This window comes from Symphalangus syndactylus, chromosome 13 (genome assembly GCF_028878055.3).
Source record: "Symphalangus syndactylus isolate Jambi chromosome 13, NHGRI_mSymSyn1-v2.1_pri, whole genome shotgun sequence".
NCBI classification, from domain to species: Eukaryota; Metazoa; Chordata; class Mammalia; order Primates; family Hylobatidae; genus Symphalangus; species Symphalangus syndactylus.
Window position 1 is genome coordinate 97,726,889 of NC_072435.2, and position 26,238 is coordinate 97,753,126.

Genomic DNA, 26,238 nt, shown 5'->3' on the forward strand with positions numbered 1-26,238 from the left:
TTTTCATTTCCTTGATATTTTGTATTGTTTTCTTGGTTTCAATTTCATTTATTTCTGCTCTAATCTTTATTAATCCTTTTCTTCTACTAATTTTGATTTTGGTTTACTCTTGCTTTTCTAGTCCCATAAGATGCATATTTATGTTGCTTATTTGAAGTTTTTATAGTTTTTGGATGTAGGTGCTCATTGCTATAAAATTTCCTCTTAGTACTGTTTTTGCTGTATCTCATAGGTTTTGGTATGTTTCCATTTTCATTTATTTCAAGAAATTTTTTAATTTCCTTTTTAATATATTAAGCACTTTAAGTAAGTTATTATAAGTACCCTTATACCTTTTTATTAAATGATTTTTCAAGGAGATACCTCCTTAAATCCCTGTAAATTAATTGGTTTTATTCTTTCCAACTTGGTTTAGCGGTAGTTTGCACATCAGGCACAACTGAAAAGTCATATATACAGGTCTTTTCCTTATTCTGAGTCTAATGTTTATAGCATATTATATGAATGTCTGAGTAATCATCATTTAGCCAGTCAATAACTTAAGTGTGCTAATCAGGAAAATACTGGACCTTTAACATGGAGCTGTTGGGACAGTGAAAGTCAGGACTTGGTATAAAAAACTGGGCTGACTAGAACTCTTTATTTTCATAAACACCCAGATAGTAGTCCAATGCCTATGGTATTAACAAATTCTTTTATTTAACCCCATGGTTATTAGAAAATTCAAATTTAACCTCCATGATATTTGAAAACTCTTGAGTACATCTAAATTAAAATGGTGGATTGAGTTTAACTAATAGAATTTTCTTCCCCTGCCTGATACTTGAAATGAGTACAAAGTAATAAAAACTAATAAAAATAATCAGCATCAACTAAGAAAGAATAATGTAATCAGATGCAATAAGCTTAAAATATGATGGTCAGGGAAAGAAACTGAAGATTTCAGAGTGAAGAGGCATAGAATGATTTAGCAACTTTATTTAGTCCTAGTTCCCAGATACAGAGCTAGTGAATTAGCAAAATTCTGAGGATTACCACTAATACTTCCAAAACTGAGAACTAAGGTGTGCATTCCTTTTTTTTCTTTTTTCTTATTCGTTAGAGAAATAGTAGAAGTGGCAATGGAAGAGGAATATAGACAAAATGTGGAAAATGAACCCTGGGATTTATACACTGAGAGAAATAAAGGCTCTAGTTCTACCTACTGAATTGGGGAAATTATCCAAATGCTTTCCTTCCACTTGATTGAAATACACTCCCTAATGAGATGAAGTGAATCTTCCTCTGGTATATGCAATGTGTAATAAACTCCTAGGGTGCAGAACCCAGAAATTTTCATAGACTACGTGTCTCCTCAGATGAGTTGAGCTTCTACCTGTACTGTTCCTCAAGCTATGGAGAAATGAGGGATAACAGAAAAAATGCAGCTTTCAAAATGTAACTCAGAGGAGAAAATAAAATGCTGTCAGATAAGGAAGGAACAGAATCAAGTTGTGACGTAGAGACTTCTTTTTTTCATGAGGATATAGTACGTCATGGTAGAACACCATTCCCGCTACAATAGCAAAACAATAAGGGGCAGATAAGTTGGGAAAAATATATTTTAAAGACATAGGAGAGCTATATAATCAAAGAATTTTTAAAAAGTTAAAAATCTGGACAGGATAACATCCTTCTGATGTGAGAAGTCTATTGTCAGCTGCTTTCTTCCCTGGGATTTGTTGCTACTTTTGAATATGAGCTGAGGATTGGTGTTGGCCCATGTAAAGGAACTCTATTGAGGAACAGAGAAACCACCAAAGTGTTTGGGTGTCTTGAGGGGCTGTCAACAAATTGGAAACTTTAGGAGTCCTAAATGCAGTTATTTTTACCTAGGACACATACTCTGAATTTTGTAGTTGTGTGGGGAGGTAGGAAGCCTTAATACAATAGACTAAAACCACCTTGATTCCAATTGAGAAGTGGGACCTGCCTCAACCACGTGGCTAGTCTTTTTTTTTTTTTTCAAGATATTTGCCATATTTGGAAATAAAGTGGGGTGGGATATCACAGAACATAGTGTGAAAACCCCTGAAAAACAGACTGATTCTCCCAGATTTTAGGCCAGAGGTGACAGAGATCCCTACGAGGTTCGCAGTTGAAAGCTTAGAAGGAGCACACCCGAGGAAGAGATAAGAACCAGAAGTCAAATGTGAGTTAATGAAAAGTGCAACCGAGCTCTGACGCAGCTCATTCCTTGATTGTATTGAGGTTATCAGTCTTTCACTGTGTCTACCTAACAGTGAAAAGGAGAACTCTTCTTGCTGGAAGAGGTCATCTGTAGCTTCTAGAGTTCCTTTATGTGCAATATCCAGCATGAAATAAACTATACTGGACATGAGAAAAGGCAAGATGATTTGTCCTTTAATAAAGGGAAAACATTTAACAATAGAGGGAGACCCACAAATGATCCAGATATTGAAATTTACTGGCAAGGAATCAGAAAGAAATTAACTTATAGAAGTAATTGGAGGAAAAGATGGTCAAAATATATGAAAAAAATGGAGAATTCCAACAGAGATTTAGAATCGATGACATAGAACAAAAAGATAATGTTTTTCCAGAATTGTGAAAACATTATCTAAAATTAAGACCTTGTTAGATGTGGTTAGTAGAAGACCAGACATGGCATTAGGTAGGATAAGTGGACTTGAAGATGGAACATTAAAAAAATCTCCAAACTGGAGAGAAAAGAGAGAAAAACAAATGAAAAAGCAAAATAGAAGAGCAGGACACAGAGAAAATGTCTAACGTATGCCTAATTGGAGTCCCAGAATGAGAGGAGAAAATAGGGTAGAAACAATATTTGAAGATACATTGATCATAATTCTTTCCAAAGGTCAATTCACATCAGATTACTACCTAGCATTTAGAAGAGGGGGTGAACAAATGCAGGATTTCCTTTACAAATATAAAGTTGCATATGGGTTCCAAATGGGGGACCCAGCATACTACAAAATGTCCCAGAGTCCTTTGAGAATCCATCTGCAGACATGAATGTGCCACAGGGTATAGACTGTAAAGCTTTGTTCTAGAGCAGTGCTCTCCAGTAGAACTTTCAGTGATGGAAATGATCTGTGTTTGTACTGTTCATTACTGAAGGTCCTAGTCACATGTGGCTATTGAGCACTTGAGATATGGCCACTGCATTTGAAGAACTGGGTTTTAAATTTTATTTAATTGTAATTAATTAACCACACATGGCTAGCACATTAAACAATGCAGTTCTAATGGATTAAAGATACACTTAAATGCAATAACTACAGACCAATATTAAATGCAGGAAATAATAAGAGATTAGAATAAATAGGATTTGAATAGGCAGAGAGAATGAAATAGAGCATTTCAAACAACCGATGATGAAAGTATTAAATTGCCTTGCTGTTGTGAAGAGAATGTGTGTAGGGTAGTTGTGAAAAAAAAAAAAAAAAAACAAACAGTGAATAAATAATGTTGGGGAAGATTAAGGACAGTATGTCTTCTATGGTATTAAGGAATAGAGTAATTTTCTAAGGGGTTTATTGTAAGGACGAGAGAGAAAGGCAGAATATTTAAGAACTCAAAAGTAAACGATGGATATTAAGCAGCTTAAGGAATTCAGATGCATGGTTCTTTGTACTTAAATGTGATTTAGGTTTTCTCTGCATGTATATTTCTCTCTTGTTTCTGTACCAACTGGTTTCTTTACCCTATTGAACAGAGTAGAGTTTACTCTGAATGTATTTTTCTACCTCAAAGCTTGTGTTCCTAGGGTGATGTAGCTGTTCTTTTCAAGTCTACTTACTATTTAAAAAATTATTGTGGATACATACTAGTTGTATATTTTTATGGGGTACATGTGGTATTTTGATACAAGCATACAATTATCTTGTGGTTACCTTATAGAGTCTGTTCTCTTTTTCCACCTCCAAACTTTTGCTTGCTCATGGCTTCTGTTCCCTCACAGCTCTGCTTGCATATACTTGTTATAGTCTGTTGTAATTTTAATTCATTAATTAATTCATTCAAAAAACAATAAGTACCTCCTGGATACCAAGTTCAGTCCTAGGCACTGGAGATACATCAATGAAAAAAACAGACAAAGCTTCCTGCCCTAAAGGACAAGGCTTCTCTAAATATTTGTACAGCTGAGGTGCAATAATATAAATGGAAGCCACTGGCCTACCCTGAAACCCCTTCAACCTTGATTTTGTTTTATACTCTGAAGGCTACTCTGCCAGTAGGTATATCTACCCCACAGCCCATCACCCTTGCCATAAACAGTCAGCTCTTGAGGCTAAAGGAAGAGGCCAGTGCCAGCCCAGTGCCCAGGGGCCCCTGAAACAGGATCTATAAAGGAGGTCATGGTTTCCTGGTGAGTATGTCTGAAGCTCTGGGGACTCCTCACCCTGTAAGGAGGGGATGGCAACAGGAGGACCACAGCTGGCCATCAGTTGTCAAACTAAGGGTTTTACTGCTGATGGAGTTTATATTTTAGTTGGGAGAAGCAGACAATAAACAAACAAGTGGATTATATGGTATATTTGAAGGTTATCAGTGCTGTGGAGTGAAATAAAACTGGGGCAGGGGCTAAGGAAGTGGGGTTTCTTTGTGTGTGTTTGGGTTTTAAATAGCCATAAGTAGGAGTCTCTTTGAGAAGGTTGACATTCAGCAAAGTCTGTAAGGGACTGAGCAACATTTTCCATTAGAATGAAAAAGGAATGTTTGTATTAGACTGAATTAAAATTGAATTTGTTTTAGCTGAAATAATGGGATCATGATTTATTGAGTACCTACTAAGTGTTCAGTGTTTATACTGGATATTTTATATCCCTCATCCCAATTAATCCTTGCTTAACTCTGGAAGGCATCATTTTGCAGACCATACAGATAGTAAGTAACAGAGCAAGGGTTTATAGTCAGGTGTCAGACTTCAATGTTTATGCTATCTTCAAAGAATAAATAAAGGCATGACAATTATGATGAAGGGTCGTAAAACAATAATGCTACTACTTAGGTTAAAAAGATTTTTTTCTTCTATTAAGCAGAATAAATGGAATTTCACTGATGAAGAAATGGATTATTTGATTTATAGGCAGTTAATATGTCATTAAGGATATAAAATCTCTGTTCTTTCAAAAATGTGATAATGTAAAAATAAGATAAATTTAGAATATTTTTAGTTACATATTTACTAGGTATGTTGAATAATTTCCTTTTTCAAACTTGCTAATATATTTATTGGTATAATGGGGGTTTAGAACTTTCATTTTCTTGTTAATACAGCTAACTCTGAGTGTCTATGACTTTTCAGTGTTTTGACTCATTTATTTTAATTCAACTGGAGTCAGGCTTTCCTATGTGAAGTACTATTTTCCTCAAACTGGGAACTTACTAATAATTTCAAATTAAAAAGAGCTTGTGGCAAAAGGACTTTTCCAGTTCTTGGCAAGTGTGAAGTTCATTGCAATTATGCTGTGGATAGAAATATTTCCAAAGGGGGGAAATCACTCCACAAAGGAATACTTTCAATCCATTTCTCTCATGTGACTTGAACATGAAATGATTTTAACAGCCATGTATGGATCTGGACATTATTCTTAGTTGTTTAGTACTTTAAAAGCACTTTCAAGAGGGAATTGTTTTGCTTATTTGTGATTCCAAATCAAATACACAGAGAGATTTGGAAGATTTGCAACAGGAAGTAATCTCAGTTCTATGTAGCCACTAATCTTGTGTAGAAAAATTCAACTTTTATGAACAAAGGAAAAGCAATCTCTTTTAAGTTATAAATATAAGCCAAGGTAGGTTGCATTATTTAAATAATTAAAATGAAGAAGCTGTTTGTAAGTTCATTTTTTTGAGCTGCATTCCTAGAATCATTGTAGAATTGGCCTGGTTCTGAGACATCTAATTGAACAGATCTTTTTCTTACAGGAATACCCTCTTCCTACATGTTATTACAATAATAATGATATAGTGTCTACATAGATTTCTGCAGTTTATATAACCTTGACATATGTTAACTGCATCCAATTCTGATAATTCTGTGAGGTAAATATTCCCATTATGTGTGGATAAGTGAGAGGTATAATGGTTTACCCAAAGTTGTCTAGTTAATAAGTAATACGACCAGCATTAGAAGCCAGGTCTTCTGACTGCAAATCTTATGCTTTTCCCATCACATCATCTTATCTTTTTGTGCTGCTTTCTTGGTTGGACAGTTGTTGGCTCAGTCAAGTTCGTATCAATTTAAATCTCTAGGTCTTTTACATATGTTGTTTTTAAGTCAGGTTCTCCTCATCCTGTACCTCTGATATTTTTAAACTTAAATACTGGACTTTGTTTATCCCCATCCATTTTCATCTTATTATTTTCTGCTTACGGTTCTAGCCTTCTGAAATCTTTTCAATCTTGATTCTGTTATCCAATTTATTTGTTATTCCTTCCAGCTGTTTGTCAATAGCAAATTTTATAAGTAGGATGTTTTTGAAGTTGTAGAAGCCATCCTAGTAATCTCTAGTATACGCTGTGCTTATCACATAGTTGGAACTTAGTAAGTAGTAATTGATTAAAAAAAAGATTTTTGTACAGGGCAGGGGAAAGAAAATCTGCATATAATCCTTTATGAAAAGAAAAAAGTCTCAATATACAAAGGGGGGAATTCTGTTGTGTTTATTTCTCATATTTTAATATGTTTATAAATAAAATTTTTCATGGTAGAGAAAGTCATTAGTTATTTTTCTTTTACATCTGAACTTGTTTTCAGTACTTCAGGAATCCATTGCCTTGTGATGGTAGTTTTCTGAAATTGTACTATGGTCACTGAGGAGTCTAGAATTTGCCTATGGGGGAGCCTGAATTGAGGAAATCTAGTTGTAAGGAGAGCTACCGCACTTATTTTGTGACTATTTGCATAGCAAGCAAAGATTTTTTTTACCTAGACTATATGTTAAAAATTAATAAAAGTAACAAAACATTCCAAAGAAATTTTTGTTCATGCTAAACATGAGATTGAAGAAACATTAGTTTTCTGTACTAAATAATATAATTATTATTTGGTATTATATTTTTATTTAGAATATTTTATGGGTGGTGCTCATGAAAGTTTTGCAGTGAGAAGCTAACGTCTCCCAAGCTATCTCTAGGTGCCATCACTATTGGGTTACAAAGAGTGATCCAAGCCAGCCACTCATCATCTATTTGCCTGCGTGGTCTTACTATACTCTTTATAACTCTTTATAGGCAATAAGTTTATAATTCTCTATAAGCCATAACTTTTGTGAAGTGAAAATAATGTGTGATAAGATAATGTCAACAGTTAGTACTGGTTTTGCAGATGGAAATAAAAGTTCATGGATAATGCTACTATTATGTAGTATAATATAGTGTCAATTTTATTAATAAAACTTATTTAAATAGGTTTATCAACTGCTTTAAATCTGTAGTTATAGGATTAATAAAGTCCAGAAAGAGCTACTTAAAATCTTCAGTTATATATTGGGCATCTTGTGGTAGAAGCTATATAATAAGTGTTGCATTCATAGGGATTCATGAAGGTAGTGGGTTGTGAGTCCATTCTGTTCAACTTTTAAAAAAATAGTTTTGATCTTGTATATTTTCACGTTTATTTTCAATGTTGTGCATTTTATGCTTAAATGGAAGATAAAACTCCAATTGTCTAATGCTTCATGTAAGCACACGAAACATAATTTTTAGTGATCTGGGAGATGGAGACTGTCACAGACCTCATTAATCAGAAAGATAGAAAATTTGTCATCCTAGGAAAACTTGCTTTTATGAAGCAGCTGGACAGGCGAATCTTCTAACTTTTTCTAAGCCATAGTCAGTAGATTTCACTGCCATTGTCTTTACAAACATCTGAGTGAATTAATGCATCGATCTTTGAACATACAACATAATATGTAACTACTGAATATATAATGTAAAGTCATGCTGTTTTAGATTTCATGACTGTATCAACAAATACTCTGTAAGTAATAATCAGGGTAATGTAGTTACACTCGAAGTGTTAAATTTTTGAATTACTGAAGTCATCTTTATTGAATTATGTATTTGAAACTTTGTCTATGTCAGAAAACCATTTCAGGTGACTTCTAATTATTTGGAGACATCTCTCCATTAAACCTGAATGGTATTACACATCATTTGTAATTGTTGAAATTGGCATTATTTGTATAGGCTACTTTGTTCTAAAATTAATTTCTATCCCCCAGTAGCTCACTGGTTTATGTTTGTGGAATACATTTCCAAAACTACTTTTTTTGGCATCCTTTTCAATGGTCAAGAATTGAGTTTATCTTTGTAATTTTCTCCTATTTATGTAGAAAGTTAGGCCCTCCTATTTGATGTTTGAAGATAAATGCAAGAGTATATTTTGAATTTCTGACCATTAAGTAACTTGGTCAAATCTTTCTAGAATGATACATTGAATCATCTTTCTTGTTTTCCTAAATACTCGAGAAATAATGTCTTTCCTATATCATTTTGTTTTATCTTGCAGTTTCTTTCTTTGCTAGTTTCCTGTTTTTGATTGACCTCACTTAGTTCTTTTTTTCATCTTAGGATTTCTTCCCTCCCTAATTTCTTGAATTCCATATGCTATTTTTTTCCAAGACTTGTGTTCTTCTTAGGATGAAGAACTTGTATTTTTCTTTGATTATGTATTTCACCTGTATTGTTATTTTACTTACAATAAGATGCTCCAAAGCAGCGCTGACACAGGAACATGTAACAAAGCCCTGCGAAGAGTCTAAAATTGATTGTTTTGTAACTGTTACCAAAAAAAAAAATCAAAAACATACATAAAGCTAGTATTTTGGAAAAGAACAAAAATGCTAGCCATAGCAATGAATGAGTTTGCAAACTATGAAATATAAAAGGTTAGATGATCTCAATGAGTAATAGGATTTCTAAGGGAAATTTTTATACCTTGATTACTATAGAGTGTGTGTCTATCTAGATGAAGAAATTAATGAATAAATTGCATATTTTCTTCTTTCTTTCTGTTACCAGATGAAGCAAACTTTAATTAGATCCCAATTTGCTTGTACTTATAAAGATGACTACATGATAAGCAAGGATAATTGGAATAATGTTAATTTAGCATCAAAGCCTTTGTGTGTTCTTCACATGGAAAATGACCTTTCTGGTAATTGATCTTATTTGTGCAATTAAATAACAATTTAATTTTAGTCTACTAATTAGTTTTAACTTAAGTAAAATTAGATTATTTTTGCAAAGTACTGTGAAATGTAAAGGGTTATATTTTTAAAGACCTCAGTTTATTTAAAAAGTTAAATCTAAGTACAAATTTATGGATAGGAATAGGACACAGTTTGATTTAACTAAATGTATTTAAGAAGTAATTTGTATCATATATTTAAGGATTAAATGTCATGCAGTCAAACAAATATTTCTTAATAGGGCTGACAAGTTGATTACTGGCCAAAGTTAACTCAGAGGTGCTATGGTAAAATGAAAAGTAATAGGATAGTAATGTAGCTATATTTGTCAATCATATTATTTATAGCATTATTTTACTTTAAAAATAAAAATTTGAATATTTGTTAGCCATTTTTAAAGTTTATTATAAAGTTCTCATGAATATTAATACTCAATATTATATAATTCCTTTCCCCTTTTTATCTTGCATAACAGAGGGTATAAATTCATCTGTTGGAAGATCAACAGTTGGAACAAGTTTTGGAAATGTTCGCCTGGACAGAAGTAAAAATGAAAAAGTATCAAGAAAATCAACTAGTCAGACAGGAAATAAAAGCTCAAAAAGGAAACAGGTGGATTTGGATGGTGAAAATATTCTCTGTGATAATGGAAATGAACCACCTCAACATAAAAATGCTAAAATACCTAAGAAATCAAATGATTCACAGAGTAAATTGTACGGCAAACTAGCTAAAGTAGCAAAAAGTAATAAATGTACTGCCAAGGACAAGTTGATTCCTGGCCAGGCAAAGTTAACTCAGTTTTTTAGACTATAAATTTGTGTCTTATAGGCTTTAGGTTTATGTATCTATAAGCCATTCACCAAAGACATGCGTAATTTTTAAGAGACCAAGGTGTAAAGTATGATGATTTATTATTTTGGTCTACAGTGTATGTAAGGTTAGTATGTTAAGCATTGTTTAAAAATACTAGTAAGTCATAATTATGCAGAATTTTCACAAAGTTTAATGCACAGAGAAAGCATATCATTTCAGTTACTGATACATCTTAACACTACTTTCTTTTAAAACAGACATTTAACATACACAAATTATAGTAGCAGTATGGGCTTCTCCTCCCATTGGCAATTAAATGCTTTTATTTTCTTCTGAAAAGATGATGTGGACCAACAGGTATCAGACTTGCCAACAAGGTCGGTAGACTCTTCCCAGCATACATCTGAGCACTGAAGGAAGAAGAAAGTTTAAATTGTTTAAAGGACTATAATTATCACACAAAATTTATTAAGAAAAAGAATGGATCTAGTATAACTAATTCTGAGTAAACCAAAATGATAATAATTAATTGTTGCTATTTAATCCCACATTTTTGGCAGGTGTAACTGAGCCATGGTCTTATTTGATTTTGTTATGATTGCATCCAAATTCGCTTTAACTCAGAGTTCTGTTTAATGGTGGTAGGATGTAAGAATTGAATTTTGAAAAGACTACTCACTGTCAAAATCTCTCCTTCCTATAGGAAATTTAGCTGAGTTTTCTTCATCCCCAATTTCTCTCTTTTCTTGTGTTGATTCAGTATTCTGAACTCCATTCTCAGCTGGAAAAGCTACAGATCCTTTTAGTGCAAGATAAGGTTTTATAGCCAGATTCAGTGGCAGACCATGATTTAAGAAATTATGTTTGGAGCCTGTGTTCTGTAAAGAGAAGGTTGATTTGGTTTTTAGCTCTCGTATTCGGAGTGGAACTATAATACAATTGTATAATATTCTTATTGATCAATTCAAAGATGCTCCGCACTGTTTTTGACTTTTTAAAAATATCTTAGATGCAAATTTATAGGAGGAAAAAAACTTTCAGGTAAGAGGTGTTTTCCAGGATGGAAGAACTACTTGGCATGTAAGAAATATCGTCAGTCGTCCTAATGCATATTGTGACTGTTTGCATATACTTCTGTTTATAAAAGTATCAGTTTTACTTTTCAGAGGATTTGTAAGAATCACTTAAATTTTCAGTGAAATAAATGACAAGTCACATTGCTACTTACCTTTGAAATTTTATTTTCCTCTTCATTCATGAAACTGCTCTCATCACTTTTGTATTGTTCCAGGGAAGGAGCAATAACTGATTTTTCTGCAGTGTCTTCCTTCTGAAAGGCTTTCCCCAACCTGAATGTATTAAATACCATGTCATCGTCTAAATTTCTTATGGACTTGGATGCTGAAAGTAAAATACCTTGAGAAAACAAAGAAAAAGTTAGTATTAATATATAGGAAGAGAGATTCATTTTTGCCATTCTTAGTTTGATGTTCGCATACAGTCAAACAAGAAAGAAAATGAAAAATTTCTCTGTCAGCCTGCTTGGTAAATGATTCTGTATCTTTATATATTTTCCAGCTTGAATAGAAAGCACTTCAAAGAATTATACTTTTCATCATTTTAGAAATGACTCATCAGATTGAGGCTAACCTTTATGCAGCTGCTAATACCTACATTATTTTGGTTTTAGTGGCATATTGTTTATTTTGAGTGTGAATTTTCTCAGAATCTGATTAAGATCCTTGGTAGAATGCTTTCTGTTGAGTAGATTATAGTCTCTTGAAAATGGGTTGTTATTAAGGAAGACCACAGGACATCAGGCTCTCTCTGTATTATTGTTTCTTTCTGTGTATTTTCTGATTAAGTAAAGATATTAAAACTCAAGTTATTTCACTCAAGGATGATAAGGATAAAGTTTTATTTACTTTTAATCCTGATTAAACTGAAATAATCCTCAAAAGGGATTTTCTTTTATAAATACTTGATATAGTTTTTGGTGATTAAAGTACATATGCCTGTCAGTGTGAACAAAAAGCCATTCATCCTATGTCAAAAATTGACCTGTCAGGTGTATTTTATCTCTGCATTTACAAAAGGATAATATGTATAAATATTTATTAATGAATTTAGCAATTAATGAATAAGTCCATGAAAAGAATATTTATGTGCCCATAAACATTACTTTTGGATGATGAGTTTATGTTGTATGACTTTTAATTAAACATTTCAGAGTTAATTTCTAATTTTGACCCCAATGAGTAAGATAATTTTTATCTTTTATATGTCTTCTGGTACATATATGTAAGAATTTTTCTAGAGTATATTTCTCAGTATAGAATTACTGGGTCATGGAGTATGTGTATGTTCAGCTTTACTAATGCCAAAATGTTTTCCAACATAGTTGTAAGCGATTTGTGCCCCCGATAAGCAGGGTATGAGAATTTCCATTGTTCCATGTCCTAGCTGACCCTTAGGTATCTCATTGTCCTTTTAATTTGTATTTTCCTAATTACCAAAGAGGTTAAGTGTCTTCCCATATGTTTATGAGCCATTTATGTTTCCTCTTATGTTAAATGCTTTTTTTTTTTTTTTTTTTGGCTTTGTCCATTTTTCTATTGGGTTGTCTTTTTCTAATTTATTTATGGGAGTTCTTTATATATTCTGGATATTAATTGTTAGTTATATATGTTTCAATTATTTTCTCTCAGTTTGTGACATATTTTCAACCCCTCTGTGGTGTCTTTTGGTGAACCAAACTGATTAATTTTAATGTTTAAATTTTTTTCTTTTTTCTTTATGGCAACTACTTTTAATGTGTTGGTTTTTTTTTAGAAATCCTTCTCAATCCTTAGATTATTAATGTGTTTTCATATATTTTCTCTTAAAAGTTTAAATATTTTGACTTTCATGTTTAGGTTTGTAATTCATCTGTAATTTTGTGTATGATATAAGATAGAGATGTAATTTTACTTTTTCCAATGTCCTTATATATTTCTCGAAGAATTCATCCTGTCCCCACTAATCTGCAGTGCCATCTCTACAGTATATCAGATTTCTATATATGTGTGGGCTCCTTTCAGAACGTTCTATTCCACAGCCAAATCTACAGTATTAATATAACTTTAAAATAGTTTTTAATATCTGGTCAAATTTCCCAGCCCTCTACTCACCCACATGTTTTTCTTTCACAGCAGTTCCTTAGCTATTCTTAGTCATTTCTTTTCCATATAAATCTTAAAATCAGCTTTTCAAGTTCTGTAAGAACACTTGACAGGATATTAAGGTATCTAGTTAGGTATCCCTTATCTGAAACGCTTAGGACCAGAAGTATTTTTGGATTTGGGATATTTTTTTCAGAATTTGGAACATTTGCATTATATCAGTTAATTATCCCAAAATCTGAAATCTGAAATGCTTCAGTGAATATATTTTTTTTAGCATATTGTTAATGCTCAACAAGTTTCAGATTTTGGAGCATTTTTGGATTTTGGGTTTTCAGATTTGGGATGCTCAACTTATAATCACATTGGTTTTATAGATTTATAGATTAATTTTGGAGAAGAATTGATATCCTGAAGGTAATTTATTATCTATGAGCATGGCATTTTTCTGTATTTGCTTAGATTTTCTTTAATCTTTTTTTCTTCTTCAATCTTTTAATGACATTTTCTTTTCTTCATAATGGTCTTGCATACCTTTGTTGAGAGAATTATAATTCTTTATAATTTAATTGAATTTCTTATTTTTGGTTATTATAAATTATATTTTTAAAATGATCTTTCTAACATTATTGCTGGTATGTACATGTGCATTTGGCTTGTGCATAGTAATTTGATAACAGAAAAAACTTTCTAAATTCTTATTTTTTTTTCTTTTTAATAGTTTACAAATATATAGATTCTTTGGGATTTTGTATGAAGACAAATGATATAAATGATAAAATAATGGCATTTTATCTGTTTCTCCTAAGTTCATCTATATTGTGTATACATGTCTGTGTGTCTCTTCATGTGTTCATGTACACTGGCCAAAGCCTCCAGTAAATCCTGAAAATGGAGATAAGAGATATCTTTACAGTGTTACTGATTTTACAGATAATGATTTTAATGCTTCACCATTGAGCATAATGTTTGCTGTAGGTTTCTTATAGATACTTGATATAAAGTACAGGATATTTTCTTCTATTTCTGGCTTACTAATAGTTTTTATCATGAATTGTTGTTGAATATTATTGAATGCTTTTTTTGCATACATTGAGAAGACCAGATCATTTTCTCCTTCAGTCTTTGGAAATATTAACAGATTTTTCTAATGTTAAACTAACCACGTGTTCATGAAAAAAACCTTTAAATTATTGGATTCAATTTGGCAATATTTGATGTAGTACATTTTACATTTATTATGAATAAGATTGATTTGTAATTTTCCTTTTTTATATTGACTTTGATTTGATATTAAGGTCGTACTAATTTCATACATTTGGGGCAAGATTTATCCTTCTTTCGTTTCTGTCTTGTTAGACTTTGGGTTTGGTGTTTTCTTGGTAGGATTTTTGTTGTTGAGAATTGATTTACTTTCTTCAGTGGCTGTAGGAACATTTAGCTTCTCTGTTTCTTTTTTAGTTTGTTTTAGGAATTTACATTATTGTATAATTTGTCCATTTCACTTAAGTACATTTTATCTGAGGTAGACTTAACTGCTGATTTTCTCGGAGACTATTAAGATCTTTCTCAGTAAATGTTTTGTGAGTGTAATTATAAACAAAGGACTCTGACATCCCTTGACTTCTTTGATCTTAGAGCTTCCTTATCTTTTTAATGTTGTTAGTTGTGCCCTACTTTGTTTCCCTTGGTTTGAACCTGGCTTGGATGTGCCTGTTTAATCTATAAAAGTCCTTGTTAGGCTGGGCGTGGTGGCTCATGCCTGTAGCCCCAGCACTTTGGGAGGCCGAGGTGGGTGGATCACCTGAGGTCAGGAGTTTGTGACCAGCCTGGCCAACATGGTGAAACCCCATCTCTACTAAAAATATAAAAATTAGCCAGGCATGGTGGTGGGTGCCTATAATTCCAGCTACTGGAGAGGCTGAGGCAGGAGAATTGCTTGAACCCAGGCGATGGAGTTTGCAGTGAGCCAAACACAGTGCCATTGCACTCCAGCCCAGGAGACAGAGCGAGACTCTGTCTAAAAAAAAAAAGAAAAAAAGTCCTTGTTAATGGAAATCTTTTTTCTTAGATGCTGTTGTGGGAGGGTAATAAATATTAATAATTATGTACTTTGTTTTAAATTTCCACTGGATGAATTGGCTTGGCTGATCTTCACTCAAAATTGGGACCAAATCCAAATGATTTTGACGGTTTAGAGAAGTTGATGTTTTATTTTGTTTAAACTGTCATAGGCTCTGAGCATTATGAGGTTTTGCCATAACCATTTAATTATGGAGATAGTTTCCTATTTTTTAAATGATAACTTTTTTTTAAAAAAAATTGGTTACTGTGATGTGCAGTGGAGCATAGTAGACTTCTTTTTCATTGATGCTGAAAATGGAATGTCCCCAAGTAGTAGAAGGGAACTTCGGAGAAGTAAAACTTGCCAGATGGGCTTGGGTGGTTCAGTAAACCTTGCAAAGGCAAAAGGTTTATATAAAATATGATCTTCATTTTCTGTAGAACTACTGCTAACACTACATATTTGCAAGTCACTTTATTAAAGTTCTCTTTGTTCCAATTAACACATCTTTGCTGTGTGTCACCAGTAAATTAAATGGCAATTGGCCATTGGCTTACTGAGAATCATCAGTTTCTTAGTGGCTAATTGTATGAGTGTAAAAGCCAAGATTGCTCACTTATATAAATCATCAAAAGATATAAGAAAACTTAAAATTCCTTCTCAGATTTCTATAGTAAACAACCCATACACTTTCACCTAGAGTTTACCATTAACGTTTTACTTCTATCCCTCCATCCCTTTATTAATCATCTTATTCTTTTAATGCATTTCAATGGATATTGCATATATCAGTATTTTTTTCACGAAATACTTCAACATACATATCATTAACTGGAATTTAATAGTTGTTTACAGCTTTTTTTTGAAGTAAAATTTATGGAAAGTGAAATGCATAAACGATAAGTGCATATTTGCTAATTTTTGACAAATGCGTATGCTTCTGAAACCCAAAGTCATTTCAAGATACAGGACATTGCCATCACCCCAGAAAGTTATGTCTTACCTTGTTAGAGTTCACATGTACCACCATTTTCCCCACTCCCACCCCTCATTCCAACTCTGCTCTTAGACAATCACTGTTCTAATTTTTTCCGCTGTGAATTAGTTTTGCCTATTTTGGAAATATAGAGTATGACGTCTTTTATGGAAGGCCTCTTTCACTCAGCATGTTTGACATTCATCTTTAATGTTGTAAGAAGCAGTAGGTCCTTCCTTTTTTATTACCGTTGTATAAATATACTACAATTGACTTGTCTCTTTTCCTGTTGATGGACTCTTGAATTGTATCCAGTTTTTGGCTATTATGAATAACACCATCTACATTCTCGCATAAGTCTTTTTGTGGACATGTGTTTTTATTTCTCTTGGGTGAATATATAGGAATGGAATTGCTAGGATATAAGATAGATGTATCTTTAATTTTGTAAGAAATTGTTAGATTATTTTCCAAAGTGATTGTACCATTTTATACTTCAACAAAGACTGTATTAGAGCTTTGGTTGCTTCACATCCTCACCAGCATTTGATGTTGTCAGTCTTAATTTTAGCCATTCTGGTAGATAAGTAGTGATATCATGTTTTAATTACATTTTCCTAATAACTAATGATGTTGAGCACTTTTTCATGTGCTTGTTAGCTATTCATATATTTTCTTTTGTGAAGTGTCTGTTTAAATCTTTTGTTCATTTTGTTGGGTGAGGGATGTTTCTTTTTATTACTGAGTTATGAGTTATATATATTACATATATATTCCTCCCGCCCCAGAAATTCCCCCCACCCCAGAATTTTCTTCTCTTTATCTATGTTTCCAATTGGAGTGGGCCACACGAGACATTCTTGTATAAGATTGGAGAGCAGAAGTGAAGCAGATGTCACGTACGGTTCACACATGATGTCGCTTATCTGCTGGCTCATGTCGTTGGCTCGGCAGCAGTCAGGCCTGCGACTGCTCCACTTTTGCTGGATCCACTTTCAGTTTCTCTGACTCCTGGGACACATGTGTGCAGTTCTGTGACAAAGGAGACTAGCTGTCCTGAGGACATCCATACCATTAAGGTCAGATGCAGCAAGATCTGATATGAGTTTCAGTCTATCCTCATGGGTTTCAGCTCATGCTGGTGAATTCCAGTATGTTCTTCTTCTTCCCTACTTTACATCCATCTTTCCTTCCCAGCAGCCTCCCTGTGGACTCCAGCATTAGATGGAATGATCTGCTTAATATTGCTTAATTGCTTTCACAATTGCATGAGACAAATTTATGTAACAAATTGTGTATATATTTCTGTATATGTGAATATGTATGTGTGTTGTTCTGCTTCTGTGATTGACTTCTGACTGACACTTCCCAACTCTTTTTATGAGTCTAGCATAAATGTGGTACCAAAACCTGATAATGATATTACAAGAAGGGAAAATTATAGGCCAATATTTCTAATGAACATAGATGTAAAAATCCTAAACAGAATATTATCAAATAGAATCCAGTTATGAAAAAGATAAAATTTCTTGACTAGGTGGGGTTTATTTCAGGAATGTAAAATTGAACTTTCAGAAAAAAATCAGTAGAATTCACCACTGTAAATGAATACAGGAGAAAAAAACATGATCATCTCAAATATAGAAAAGCACAATGATTGGCTGTGCTGAATGCTTTTGGTTGAGTAAGATGAGAACTGAGAATTTATCTTTGATTTGGCTATGTGATAGTCATTGCTGACCTTAATGAAGCAGTTTCAATGACACTGGTAGAGATTCAACCTTGATAGGAGAGGATTTAAAAAGAATGGAAAGAGAACAAATGGAAACAGTGAATATAAATAGTATGTCACCGATTTACACTGAAGAATGCAGAGAAATTAGATTGTAGATAGAAGAGAGTGTGGCTATTACTATTTAAAGATGGAAGATATTGTAGCATGATAATGAAAAGAAGTGGCTATGCTGAATTTGTGGGACTCAAGTAACAAAAGGATTTACATGCTATTAACAGTATGGAATAAAATAGACATTCATCCTCCTTCCCAACTCTTAAGTATGTGTGGTGGTAAAAGGATCAGTGAAGTGGAGAACGCTATAAGGTTATTTGTTATTCAGAAGGCATAGTACAAAGATTGGAGAGAGAAGAGAGAAGAAACAGTGCTGTTTAGAGATGAAAGTGTGGGAGGATAGATATCTAGAGGGGCTCATATCTGGATGGAGAGCAAGGTTAAGAGAGAACAAGGTGTGGTACATATGGCAAGCAAGGGAATTAGTCCTGACACTCCCTTAGAAGGGGTGTGTGTGTGTGTGTGTGTGTGTGGTGTTGATGTAGTTGGCAGGGAAGGGTAGCTCCTGGTAAGCACTTACGCCACTCAGAATTCAGCAATAAAATTAGGAGTTTATCCTTCTGAGACAGTTTGAATTTGGTTGGTAAGTTGACCTCCAGTTTTTTTTTTTCTTTCTTTGAGAAGAGTCAACTTGAGTTTTTTTGTTTGTTTGTTTTTAATTTGAAGGCTCAGAAGAGAGCTCCAAGACTTCCAGCATGTGGCTTGTAGGGAGTACTTAGAGACTCGAGATATGGGGGCCAGCTGAGAGTGGCGAAGATGGTTAAGCTCTCGTTTTGCTCCAAGAATTGGAGTGGGTAAGGTATCTTCTCACCGTGCTCAATGCAGTTGGTTTGTGAGACAGTGGGGTGGGAGACACGGGGAGAGTTGATGATGCTGCACTGTAATTAGTCCAGTAACTGTGAGACCAGTTGAGTAGGAACGTGGATATCCTCAAGCTTTGTTCCACTCTTACAGCTGGTAAACATGGATGAATTGATTTAAATATTTATTTTGCAACAATGTGGTTTTGAATTATGGATATAGTTTCCTCTTTTTAGTTAATTATATGCACATTTGAATTCATCTCTGTCTATGAATACTAGTGGACTAGCTGCTTCCCTGGATCTCGTTACTGGATGGTATGTTGCTCTTAGTGTCATCCAAACAGAATTATTTTAAAAGCGAAATGAAGAAACCAGTTGTAGTGAATTATACATCACCAATTTTTAGAGCTGTAGACTTATATCTTGAAAATTGCCTTAACATCTTTTTGCCACAAATCAAGATATAAGTAACATTAAGAATTATGTGAGATCAGGCGTGGTGGCTCACACCTGTAATCCCAGCACTTTGGGAGGCCGAAGAGGGTGGATCATCTGAGGTCAGGAGTTAAAGATCAGCCTGGCCAATATAGTGAAACCCCATCTCCACTAAAAGTAAAAAAAAAAAAAAAAAAAATTAGCCAGGTGGTGGCATGTGCCTGTAGTCCCAACTACTCGGGAGGCCGAGGCACAAGAATCTCTTGAATGCGGACAGCGGAGGTTGCAGTGAGCCGAGAATGCACTATTGCACTCCAGCCTGGGTGACAGAGCAGGATTCCATCTCAATTAAAAAAAAGAAGTTATGTGAACATGCTTGAAATGATGTTCATGTCTAAATTTTTCAGTTACCTTGTAAAGATGATTCTTGGATATTGTTTTGATTCTGAGTAATTTTGGAGTCATTTGATAGTATGCTTCAAGAACAACAATCTGATGATAGCTTTCAACATTGGGTTACCAACAAAGCTTGTTATTTTGTATACATTGATTCATAATTTCAGGTTTCTTCACCATTATGGTAAGTAGTGTATTGAGGCTTCATTGTAACACATGTTAGGAATTTATGTTTGTACTCATGGATGTCTTTAGCCCTCAGACATTTCTATTTATATTGAGAACTCTAGACTCAAAGCATTTTGAAATGTAGTTTTTACTATGTAGGAGGAACATGTGATTGATTTGTTCTGCTTCATTTTCTTCTGTTTGTGGTAGAGATTGGATCAGATGAAAGCATCTTGATACTGATATACATGCCATTCTTTTCATTCTATGTATTTATAGTCCTTTTTTGCCATAATAACTTTGTTTATGATATTCCCTGCTCTTAAAATACCCTCATCTTGTCCCTCCACCTATCTATATCTAAAATATCCTTCAAGACCTTCCTTTTGCAGCTTTCTGTGAGTACTACAGCCAAATACTCTTGTCTGGACTCCAACATGTGTAATACATTATCATCCTATTTAAATATAATTATTTCTTATATTTATTAATTTAGTAAGGCCCTAAATATCTGCATAAGCTTGCCTTCATGGTTTCACTTTTTCATTGTTCTCTATATTCATGCCATGTAACTTTGGCATGCTTTCCCACTGTGGGCGGGGTAACCTGCCCACTGTTTGACTCTGGTTTCAGGCATGTGATTTGCTTTAACTAATGAGATATTATCAGATATCATGCAAGCAGAGGCTTGAAATGGTCTTGCACATTGGGAATTCCCTCTTGAGCCTCTGCCACCACCATGAAAACATTCCCATGCTAGCCTGCTGGAGAGAGCCACATGGAGGAGAGCCATGCTACCCTAATTGCCATAGCTGAGGATATCCTCGATCAGCACACATCCACTGAAGCACCAGACACTGGAGAAAGTCCACTTGAGGTCAGTAGAGCTGCCTAGAAGACACCCAACTGACCCAAAAAGCATAAGACATAAACATTTATTGTTGTATACCCTCTGAAGTTTTGCATGTGTTTGTTATGCTGTATTACTATAGCAATAGATAATTGATACAAATGTCCTACATGGCCTGGGCCATGCATTCCTTGCTAAATTTATTTCTTGCTACTCTGTCCCTCTTTCATCACTCTCTAGCGATATTGGCCTTCTGTTTTTATGATATGCCAAGATCATTTCTGACTCAAGACTTTTTCCCTGCTATTCTCTTTGTCAGGAGCATCTTTCTCCTGTTATTTATCTGAGCATTTATCACTCATTATCGTGAGGCTCAGCTCAAAAATCATGGTTTCTGAGAGTGCTTCGTTGACCCTATGAGCTAAAGGAGCCCCTTCCTGCTCATTCTTTCCCTATTCCTTTCACTCCTTTATTTTCTTCACTGTGCTTCTGTCTAAAATTATCTTATTTGTTGACACGCTTATTGTCCATCTCCTCTAATGCCAGTGAGGGAGATGGTATCAAGAGCAGAGTATTAAGAACAGAGTCTGGCACATAGTAGCCTTTCAGTAAACATGTAATAAATGTATGAATTATTTTTTCATTAAGAGAACAGATGGTAGAAAGTATGATAGGTTCTGGAATATGATAGAGTATTTACTTATTACCTAGGTCTGCTGTGACAAATTACCACAAACTTGATGGCTTAAGGCAACAAAAGCCCAAAATCAATGTGTGGACAAGACTGTGCTTCCTCCAGAGACTCTAGGGGAGAGCCCTTCCTTGCCTTTTCCAGCTTCTGGTGGCTGTTGGTATTCACTGCCTTGTGGTAGCATCCTCTGCTCTGTCTTCAATGACCTTCTCCTCTTTGTGTCTGTTCCTAATATTCCTCTGCCTCTGTCTTATAAGGATTCGTGGGATGGCATTTAGGGCCCACCAGGATTATCTCTTCCTCTCAAGATTCTTAGTCACATCTGCCAAGACTCTTTTAGGGGTAACATTCAAAATGAATAAAGAAAACTACAGGACAATATTCCTGATGAACACAGATGCAAAACTCCTCAACATAATACTAGCAAACCAAATCCAGCAGCACATCAAAAAGTTGCTTCACTATGATCAAGTAAGTTTCATTTCTGAGATACAGGTTGGTTCAACATATGAAAATCAATAAATACGATTCACCACATACACAGAATTAAGAACAAAAACCATATGATCATCTCAATAGACACAGGAAAAGCTTTCAGTAAAATCCAACATCCCTTCATGATAAAAACCCTCAAAAAACTAGGCATCGAAGATACATACCTCAAAAAATAAGAGCCATCTCTGACACACCTACAGACATCATACTGAATGGACAATAACTGGAATCATTCCCCTTAAGATTGGAATAAGACAAGGATGCCCACTCTCACCACTCCTGTTCAGAATAGTACTGGAAGTCCTTGCCAGAGCAATCAGGCAAAAGAAAGAAATGAAAGGCATGCGAATAGGAGAAAAAGTCAAACTATCTTCACTGATGATATAACTCGATACTTAGGAAACTAAAGACTCTGCCAAAAGGCTCCTGAAACTCATAAGCAGCTTCAGTAATGTATGAGGATACAAAATTAACATACAGAAGTTCGTAGCATTTCTATACACCAATAACATTCAAGCTGAAAGCTAAGTCAAGAATGCAATTCCATTTACAATACACACGGACACACACACACACACACCTAGGATACATATAACCAAAGAGGTAAAAGATCTCCTCAAGAAGAACTACAAAACACTGCTGAAAGAAATCCCAGACGACACAAATGGAAAACTATTCTATGCTCATAGATTGGAAGAATCAATATCATTAAAATAGTCATACTGTCCAAAGCGATCTACAAGTCCAATGCTATTCCTATCAAGCTATCAATATCATTTTCCACAAAACTAGGAAAGACTATTCTAAAATTCATATGGAACAACAACAACAGAAAGCCCAAATAGCCAAAGCAATCCTAAACAAAAGAACAAAGCTGGAAGCATCAAATTACCTGACTTCAAACTATACTATAAGGCTACAGTAACCAAAACAGCATGGCACTGGTGCAAAAACAGAAACACATAGACCAATGGAACATAACAGAGAACCCAGAAATAAAGCTGCACACCTACAGCTACCTGACCTTCATCAAAGTTGACAAAAATAGGCAATGGGGAAATGACTCCCTATTCTATAAATGGTTCTAGGATAGCTGGCTAGTCACATTGCAAAAGAATGAAACCAGACCCCTATATTTCACCCAATACAAAAATTAACCCAAGAGGGATTAAAGTGTAAGACCACAAATTATAAGAATTCTAGAAGAAAACCAAGGAAACATCATTCTGGAGATTGGTCTTAGGAGAGAACGTATTATTAAGTCCTCAGAAGCAATTGCAACAAAACCAAAAATTGGTAAATGGGAGCTGCATAAACTAAAGAGCTTCTGCACAGCAAAATAAACTATCAACAGAAAAAAAAGACAACCTACAGAATGAGAGAAAATATTCACAAACTATGCATCCAACAAAGGTCTAACATCCAGAATATATAAGAAACAAACAGTTGAACAAGCAAAAAACAAATAGCCCCATTAAAAAATGGACAAAATACATGAACAGACACTTCTCAAAAGAAGACATACAAGCAGCCAACAAACATTTAAAAATGTTCAACATCACTAGAGAAATGCAAATCAAAACCACAATGAGATGCCATCTTATACCAGTTAAAATGGGTATTATTAAAAAGTCAAAAACCAACAGATGCCAGCAAGGCTGTAGAGAAAATGGAATGCTTATACACTGTTGGTGGGAATGTAAATTGGTTTAGCCCCTGTGGAAAGCAGTTTGCAGATTTCTCAAAGAACTTGAAATAGAACTACCATTTGACCTAGCAATCCTATTACTGGGTATGCATCCAAAAGAAAGTAAGTTGCTTTGCTAAAAAGACATACGTATGTTTATTGCGGCACTATTCACAATAGCAAAGAGTTGGAACCAACCCAAATGTCCAACAACGATAGACTGGATTAAGAAAATGTGGCACATATACACCATGGAATACTATGCAGCCATAAAAAATGATGAGTTCGTGTCCTTTGTAGGGACATGGATGAAACTGGAAAACATCATTCTCAGTAAACTATCGCAAGGACAAAAAACCAAACACCGCATGTTCTCACTCATAGGTGGGAATTGAACAATGAGAACTCATGGACACAGGAAGGGGAACATCACGCTCCGGGGACTGTTGTGGGGTGGGGGGAGGGGGGAGGGACAGCATTAGGAGATACACCTAATGCTAAATGACGAATTAATGGGTGCAGGAAATCAACATGGCACATGGATACATATGTAACAAACCTGCACATTGTGCACATGTACCCTAAAACCCTAAAGTATAATAAAAAAAAAAAAAAAAAAAAAAAGACATATGTACTCACATGTTCATCACAATGCTATTCACAATAGTAAAGACATGGAATCATCTAGGTGCCCATCAATAGCAGATTGGAAAAAGAAAATGTGGTATTATACACCATGGAATACTATGCACCCATGGAAAAAAACAAAATTATGTCCTTTTTAGCAACATGGTTACAGCTGGAAGCCATTATCCTAAGCAAATTCACACAGGAACAAAACCAAATACCACATGTTCTCACTTATAAGTGGGAGCAAAGCAGGTGCTTGTGGACATAAAGGTGCTAACAGTAGACTCTGGGGACTACTAGAGGAGGGAGCAAGGGAGGCAGGGGGTAGGGGCTGAAAAATTGTTGGGTACTATGCTCAGTACTTGAGTGACTCAAGTAATCTGCACATGTACGCCTTGAATCTAAAAAGTTGAAATTATAAAAATAATAAAATATTTTTAAAAAGGTAGCATTTACAGCTTCCAGGGATTCAGTGTGAATACTTTGGGGGGCCATATTTTGGCCTGCCAGAAGTATAAACATTATCAACTCTAGTATATGAGAGGCAAAACAGTATTATATGCACATGACCATGCTGTTTTAGCTCTCTGTGCCTACTTCCTCTCCTGCAAAGCACAGATACCAATAGTACCTATTTCCAAAGGTGGTCGTGAGGATTGATATGTAAGTACCCAGTAGTTTCTATGACATAAGTATTCAATAAATATTATTACACTGTTAAGCAATGCCTACTGAGCATTTCCTATGTGCCAAGCTTCGTCCCAAGTACAGGTCATGCCTTAGCCAATTTAATCCTCACAACAATCCTATGAGTAGAGACTGTCCCTTGCCGAAGGTAATATACCTAGTAAGTGGTGGTGAGATTGAAACCCAGACACTCTGCTCCAGAAGTCTGTACTCTTAACCACTCCAGATGTGGCCTTTCTGAATGATGCTACTGTTGTTTTAAAATAATTGCTCTAGGCTTGGTGTGGTGGCTCACACCTGTAATCCGAAGACTTTGGGAGGCTGAGGCAGGAGAATTGCTTGAGCCCAGGAGTTTGAGACCAGCTTCAGCAACGTGGTGAGACCCTGTCTCTACCAAAAAAGAAAGCCAGATATGGTGGCACGTGCCTGTGGTCCCAGCTACTTAGGAAGCTGAGGCAGAAGGATCACTTGAGCTCAGGAGGTCAAGACTGCGGTAAGGCATGATTGTGTCACTGCACTCCAGCCTGGGCAACAGAGCAAGACCCTGTCTCAATTAGTAATAATAATAGTAATTGCTTCAGGGCCAGGTGCAGGGGCTCATGTCTGTAGTCCCAGCACTTGGGAGGCTGAGGCTGGAGGATCACTTCAGTCCAGGAGTTCAAGACCAGCTTGGGCAATAAAGTGAGACCCCATCTTTACAAAAAATTGAAAAAAAAAAATTGCAGGCCTATTGGTGTGCACCTGTGGTCCCAGCTACTTGGGAGGCTGATCTGGGAGGATCACTTGAGCCCAGGAGGTTGAGGCTGTAGTGAGCCATGATTACACTAATGCATTCCAGCCTTGGCAGCAGATCAAGACCCTGTCTCAAAAAAATAAATAAAAATAAAATAATTGCTGTGAAATTTCTATTAACGTTTTTGGGAAAACCAGAGGCTTCTGTGTGACATGTGAATCACAGAGGAGAAATCATGAATCTTTATAGCCTTGTGTTAACATGACTTCGTTTTGTTGATAGAGTGGTTTATTAGTCTCAAGACCTTTGAAATGGCACATAAATTGCTTGGACAGATTATGGAGGCATCCACCCTTCTTTAGAGATTTAAGTAAGTAGAACCAGTTAATGTGCCTCTTCCTGTTTCTCACCTTGCTCAATGCAGAATGAACTTGATGTATATCCACCAGAAGCACCTGCTTATCTACTGTTTGCTGTCATTGCAGGTATCTGTTGAGATTAGCTATTAACAAGTTGTATGTAATTTTATAACTAACTGAATTAAGAAAAGCCTTTGTAAGATTCAGTATCTG

General features: G+C 34.9%; 2 protein-coding genes across 38 annotated transcripts in view; one reads left to right on the forward strand and one right to left on the reverse strand.

Moving 5' to 3' along the window:
* PARPBP (PARP1 binding protein) overlaps positions 1-11,267 on the forward strand; it is a 282,808-nt gene extending 271,541 nt beyond the window's left edge. For 26 of the 37 annotated variants that reach the window (XM_063614318.1, XM_063614319.1, XM_063614320.1 and 23 more), the window contains 2 exons: positions 9,055-9,190; positions 9,700-11,267. In XM_063614318.1, the coding sequence (XP_063470388.1) occupies positions 9,055-9,190; positions 9,700-10,040 (477 nt within the window). In that variant the 3' untranslated portion in view covers positions 10,041-11,267. Of the gene's footprint in view, positions 1-9,054; positions 9,191-9,699 lie in introns of those variants that run through there. The other 11 variants (XM_055240308.2, XM_055240316.2, XM_055240317.2 and 8 more) reach the window with 2 other exon arrangements.
* PMCH (pro-melanin concentrating hormone) lies at positions 10,401-25,626 on the reverse strand. Its single transcript, XM_055240337.2, has 3 exons — positions 11,269-25,626; positions 10,720-10,918; positions 10,401-10,450 (listed from the first exon to the last, which is right to left on the reverse strand). The coding sequence occupies exons 1-3, from the start codon at positions 11,515-11,517 to the stop codon at positions 10,401-10,403; spliced, it is 498 nt and encodes a 165-aa protein (XP_055096312.1). The 5' UTR covers positions 11,518-25,626.
* Positions 25,627-26,238: the final 612 nt, after the last annotated feature.